The sequence below is a fragment of the Chlorella variabilis genome (genome assembly GCF_000147415.1).
Source record: "Chlorella variabilis unplaced genomic scaffold CHLNCscaffold_1, whole genome shotgun sequence".
NCBI classification, from domain to species: domain Eukaryota; kingdom Viridiplantae; phylum Chlorophyta; class Trebouxiophyceae; order Chlorellales; family Chlorellaceae; genus Chlorella; species Chlorella variabilis.
This window is the reverse complement of record NW_005435087.1, coordinates 139,516-145,515: the sequence shown is the minus strand read 5'-3', so window position 1 is coordinate 145,515 and position 6,000 is coordinate 139,516. Positions and strand designations below refer to the sequence as shown.

At 66.7% G+C, this 6,000-nt stretch overlaps 1 protein-coding gene across 1 annotated transcript in view; it reads left to right on the top strand.

Moving 5' to 3' along the window:
- CHLNCDRAFT_33435 (hypothetical protein) overlaps window positions 1-1,852 on the top strand; it is a gene marked incomplete at its 3' end in the record, with an annotated part of 4,830 nt that extends 2,978 nt beyond the window's left edge. Inside the window, exons 11-16 of the mRNA XM_005851931.1 lie at window positions 156-286; window positions 621-689; window positions 1,054-1,153; window positions 1,323-1,353; window positions 1,490-1,559; window positions 1,814-1,852. Coding sequence (XP_005851993.1) covers window positions 156-286; window positions 621-689; window positions 1,054-1,153; window positions 1,323-1,353; window positions 1,490-1,559; window positions 1,814-1,852 — 440 coding nt within the window. The remainder of the gene's footprint in view (window positions 1-155; window positions 287-620; window positions 690-1,053; window positions 1,154-1,322; window positions 1,354-1,489; window positions 1,560-1,813) is intronic.
- Between the last annotated feature and the right edge of the window lie 4,148 nt (window positions 1,853-6,000).

Genomic DNA, 6,000 nt, shown 5'->3' with positions numbered 1-6,000 from the left:
CCCTCACGCCCCCGCTGCCTCCTCATGCTCCGCGCACCGTGTGTGACGTGGCATGACCTGGCACATGCACAGGAGTCAAACAATGGCCGCGCTTGTTCCCCTCGTTGCCTCACGGATGCCCCTCTGAGCGCCGCGCGGCCCGCCTCTGCGTGCAGTGGGGCGCGCCATGCAGGCCATCCTGGCGCGCTGCCAGCGCCGCATCGGCGGCTGGGTGGGCTCCTCCGTGGTGCACCTGGGAGATCACAACGTGCCCAACGCCCTCATGTTCATAGACAAGTATACGCAGGTGCGTGCTTTCCTCCCTCCGCGCTTTCCTCCTGGGTGTGCGCGCGGTGGCGGGTGCGGCGGGGCTGGGCCCCGGTGCCCGCTGCCTGCTGCTGCCCTGCCCTCATGTCCATAGAAAATGAAACCGGAGGTGTGCGTGCTTTCCTCTCTGCTTCTCTCCTGGGGGTGTTGTGTCGCTGGCGGTGCTTGGGGTGGTGGTGTGTGCGGGTTGGCTCTCGCGAGTGCGTGGGGGTTGCCGTGCGTGGGAGTCTCCCCGCCTGCCCCATCCTGCCCCTCCCTTCCCCTCCCTGCCCTGCCCTGCCCTCACCCCGCCTCTTGCGCCTCTCCCTCCGCAGGTGCCCCGCATCCTCAACCCCACTGTGCTGGTCCTGGACGAGCTGCCCAAGCTGTGCCGCGACCCGCAGGTGGGCGGGCTGGGCCTGGGCTGCGTGCCTAGGCCTGGGGCTGGCTGCCTGGGCCTGGGGCTGGCTGTATGACATGCAGCCACCCCGCTGTGATAGGCCGCGTGAGCAGACCTTGGGCTGGTTGCCTGGGGCAGGGGTTGGGTGGGTGGCACCTTCGGCCTGCCGGCCAGGGGCTGGCGAGGGCGGAGTCCAGATGGGCGGCAGCAGCCTGCGCGCGGCGCCGCTTGCCCTCTCCTCCTGTGCTTCGCGCGCTGCGCGCCTGCCTCGTTGCTCTCCCTGCCTGCCTCGGCAGCCGCTCCTGCCCGCTCACCGACCCTGCCCCCTCCCCTTCTTGCTGGCCTGTCCCTCGCGTGGCGCGGCGCAGGTGGCGGCGTATGTGCAGGGCGCGTTTGGCGGCGTGGAGCCGTGCCGCAAGGCCATCCTCCTCGACTTCTTCCGCCACGCCTTTGACGGCAGCGGCGCGGGTGGGCTGCGCTGCCTGCCTGCCTAGCTGACGGCCGCATGGGATCGGTCCGCGGGCTGTGGGCTGGGCTGTGGGCTGGGCTGGTGGTTTGCTGCGTAGCTGGCGACCCGTGGGTGGGCGCTGATGCGTATTGGCAAGCCCCCGTGGCACCCCTTCTCCCTGCCCTGCAGACAACTTCTTTGACGCCGGCAGCTGCATCGAGTGAGTGTGCTGTACCAGCCCTGTGCACAACAAAGAGCATCGACTTTGCCGCGGCGGTCTGGAGCCTGGCCCTCTCGCGCTGAGCTGGCTGCGCTGTTGTGGACCCCTGCCTGCCTGCCTGCCTGCCTGCCTGCAGCGGGCGCCTCACCTCGGCTTGGAACTGGTGCAGCAAGATTGAGAAGAAACCATACTATCATGTGTTCAAGGTGTGGTTGTGGTTGTGTGTGTGTGTGTGTGTGTGTGTGTGTGTGTGTGTGTGTGAGAGAGAGAGAGAGAGAGAGAGTGAGGAGCAGACTTGGTTGTGGTAGCCAGAGCTTGGCCAGCCCCTCTGCAAGCCAGGACGCCAGCCGCCTGCCGGGGGGCTCGTGCCTGCCGTTGCCTCCTGTAATAAGGGTGTGTTCCCAATGGCGCTGCCCTGCGCGGCCGCCAACGCAAACTTGGCTGCTCTCCATGCGTGCAGCTGGCTGGCTTTGTGGGCTTTGACGGAGACTTCAAGTGATGTTCAGGCCTCGGCACAAACTCAGCTTTTCTCCATACCACCCCATACCCATACCAGCCCTGCCCGTCGCCACATGGTGCTTTGCTTTGCTGCTCTGTGTTGGGTGCTGATTCTGTCCCTCCCGCTCCCCCGCTCGCTGCTCCTTGCATCCTTTGCTCCCTTCTGTTCATCGTCTGTTCATCACATTTGAATTCTTGCACCGCCGCCCATACTTCCGCAAAACGCTCACAGCTGCAGGGTCATGCTGGCCTCGTGTTTGTTTGGTAGGAGGGTGGTGGGCATGTTTGCTAGGGTTGGTCCCAGCGGCACGTGGCGGGCGCGGGCAGGCTGACGCTGACCCATTGCCTGGGACACAAAGGCAATGTGGGCTGCCCGCGCAGGGGCTGCCAGCGGCGGCATGCCCGGCCGCCTCCCGCCCGCTGTACCCGTACCGCACTGCACCGCTGGGCCCGCAGACGCTACCCGCTTGCCCGCCTTGCTTTTGAGCGCCTCTATCCGTCTGAAAGAGAACACTCCGCCGGCCTTGGCTCGACCACCGAACGCTGAACCCCATTCTCATCACCGCCGGAATGCCCTGGCGCCTGCAGCCCTTCCTGCGGGAGCGCGTGAAGCGAGCCAGGCGGCTGCTGCAGGATTCGGAGGAGCATCGCGGCAGCCGCGAGCTGGCCGAGTTTGTGGAAGCGTGCGACCTGAACGAGCGGCTGCATGCCACCTTTCTCGACGAGCAGGGACGGCGCAGGCAGGGCGTGAGCCTCGGGGAGAAGCAGGAGGTGAGGCCCCGACGGAGGCCAGCGGGCGCCGCCACGCTGCGGCCCCAGTCGTGCCGCTGCACATTGCTGGGCCCTTATCCCTTGAAATTGGGCCCTTATCCTTGCCTTTGCGCAGGCCCTGGCAATCTGTGTGCGGCTGATCTATCTTCAGTCGCCGGCATGTTTGCTGGAGGGTTCGTGTGCCCAGGCAGTCCAGAAGGCGGTGAGTGTTTCTTGTTCAGTTCAGCTTCATGCAGGAAGGACCTTGCACGAGGTTGCCTGCTGACGGCAAAAGTGCACCGCTACTATGGTCCTCGGCCCCGCAGGCCGTCGAGGTGGAGCCTTTGATTGCCACATACGAGCCGTGCACTCTGCCCCCCAACTGCCTGCGCCGCGCCGCGGTGCCTGGCGCCAACCAGCTGCACAGCCCCTGGCTGCCCATCGGCTTTGCAGCCATGGCCTACTCCTCCAGCCTCGAAGACACCATCGAGGCCGCCAACAAGGCACACGTTTACCTGGTAGCCACGCCTGGCGCCTTGGCGGCGCTGGATGCCAGCCTGGCGGGTGCAGCGCTCAGCGTGCCGCTGACCGCCAGCCAGGTGGCGCAGGCGTGCATGCTTGCTCGCTGGGAGGGCGTGACCGGTGGCGGCGATGAGCGCGCTCAGGCCCTGATCCAAGGGGCGAGCGCCAGGGCGGCAGCAGCCGGGGTGGGGCGCCGCTTCGGCCGCCTTGGCCAGCATGCGATGCAGTCGCTTTTGCTGCACCTGGTGCTGAGCCTGGTCAAGGCTGACGCAGAGCGACCAAGCTACTGGGGGCTGCTGGCGAAGGAGCAGGCGTGCCTGGGGAAGCTGGAGGCTTCGGCGGCCGCCTGGTGCCGGATGCTGGAGCTGTCAACCGCCCAGAAAGGTGCCGCCAGGCAGCCACATGTGCTGCAGCCTGGAACAATCACTGCATTTTTTCACATGAATAGATCTCATGATCCAGCCTGCGCTCACCCGGTCACACTCATACCCACCGCTGTGCAGCTTGCTTGTGCTTGTGTGGGCTTAAAGTCTGGTAAAGCAAGAACTAGCTTGCAACATAGACTCCCCGCCGAAACGGGACGGGAACCGGGCGAAAGCAGAGAAAGCAATAAAACAGGGGTGGAGCAAGGCGACATGCAACGCAAGCAGCTGACAGGGCACGCATCGAAACGTGTGTATGACTGGCAAAGTGGCATGGCGCATTGGGGAGAAACGCAACGGTACGGGAGCATGGGCTGGCCAAACGGCAGTGCGGAACGCTAGGTCACTAGAAAAGCAGGGAAAGGCGCACTATGTATGCAATGAGGGCAGCCCCGGCTCGAGGCCGTTGAGAAAGCAGTGGGCGGGAGGGGGGAGGCCCTGGTGTGGGCGGGCTCTCATCGAGGGGGGATGGGGCGGGCAAGCGGCCCAGATGGGGCGGGGCGCGGGCGGCAGTAGAGTCCTGCGGCTGGGTGGGATATAGGGCAATGAGCGTTGAGCAGTGTGCGATGAGCAATGAGCAATGAGCAGTGAGCAGCCCCTCCCTAAACAAAGTGAAGCGCAGGACGGGGTCCGGTGGATGGGAGGCAAGGAAACGCGGGGGGTTGCCACGTGCGCTACCGCCGCCGCCGCAGGCAGCACCCCTGCGGCGGCGGCAGCGGCAGCAAGCCGTGGACCCAAACGCCGTGCCGCCGCCGCCGCAGGCAGCACTCCTGCGACGGCGGCGGCAGCAAGCCGTGGACCGAAACGCCGTGCCGCCGAGTCCCGTGGCTTGCGACCGTAGACCGTGGGCCGGAAACTGCGGCCGCAGCTCGGCGGCACGTGGTTCTGTTCAAATCGCCAAGCGTGCAGCAGCGCCGAACCACGCTTCCCGGCCTCGGCGCATGCCTTCAGGGGCCCCCTATCGCTGGGCACACCCCTCCAACACCGAACATGCGCCCGGGGGGGGGAGGGCGGCCCGGGTTGCCCAGGCCAAAGTGGGCCGCCCTCGAGCAAGAGGCGGCCGGTCTGTGTGCTGAATGAAGCTTTGTAGGCTAGTAATGCGCACATGGGTGTCACCACCTCCTCCATTGGCCTGGCGTTTGGCCTGCTGACCGGCTACGAGGCACCTTTCTTCAGCCGCAGCGAGGTGGAGGGGCTGCTGGAGCGCGCGCGGCGAGCGATGGCGCTCTGCAAGCGCTGGCTGCCCACCGACAGTTATGATGGCCTGGCCGATGGGGTGAAGCAAGCCTTGCAGATGCTTGCTGGGATCGCGGCGCAATTCCCCGCAGGCCAGGGCAGCTTGCCTGCAACAGCTGACCTGGCCAGCTTCGGCATCACCAGCCCGCCTGAGCGTCAGCTTGAGGTGTGTGCCGGCTGCGGCAACCCCGCCGTGCAGCTTCGGAAGTGTTCAGCATGCAGGGCCGTGGCGTATTGCTCGGTTGAATGTCAGCGACAGCACTGGAACAGGGGCGGGCACAAGCAGCAGTGCACGCAGCTGGAGGCGTCTGGGGCTGGCACCAGCAGGCAGCGCTGAGCGCCTTACCCTGCCGTCAATACAGTGGGCGTTTGAAGCAAGCCGTGTGTGTGTCCATGTCTGCGCTGCCTTGAATACAATGCTTTGCGTGTTGCTTTCTGTGCTCTTTGAAGGGATGTGATTGCATTCAAGCTTGTGAAACTGGTGAGAGTGCCCTGGCGGCCGGCCCCCCCGGCGGCGACGGGGAGGAAAGTGCAGCGCGACCCCGGCCGGCAAGCTCCTCGTCTGCTCACCTCCTGCCGTGGCAGCTGCCCGTGGCTGCTGTTGGCACAACTTCGACGCCCTCGCGCCCATCAGAGGCAGCGCTCCTGGCCCACCATGGCTGACGACTTCCCAGCTGACCGCCCCCCAGCAGCCCAGGCCCCTGGCTCGCGTGGGGGCTTTGGGCGTGGGTTTGGAGGGTGAGTGGTGCCAGCTTCCGCTGCCCGGGGGCTCTCTTGCGACGAGGAGGGCGTCAGGCAGCCTTGGAGGGCGGGGCAGGCGTGCATTCATTAGTCCAAGGCTGCTGGGGGACAGCGCCGGGCCGGTGCCGCCGCTGGGACCGCACGCTGCTGCAGCCTAGGAGGCCGAGGAGCTGCCGGCCCCGCTGAAGCCACGCTGCTTGGTCGACTGCAGGGACCGCGGCGGCGGCAGGTTTGGCGACCGTGGCGACCGCGGGCGCGGGCGCGGCGGGCGAGGTGGCCGCGGCAGGCGAGCGCACCCCACAGCCCTTCCTGTGCCTAATGCCTTTGCCTTCTCCTGCCGCCGCGTGTCTGCCCTGCCACCTCCCTCCACCCTCCTCCCTTTCTGCCGCCCCTGGCGCAGGCGCGACGAGGGCGAGGAGAAGTGGGTGCCCGTCACCAAGCTGGGCCGCCTGGTGCAGCAGGCGAGAGGCGGCGCGCC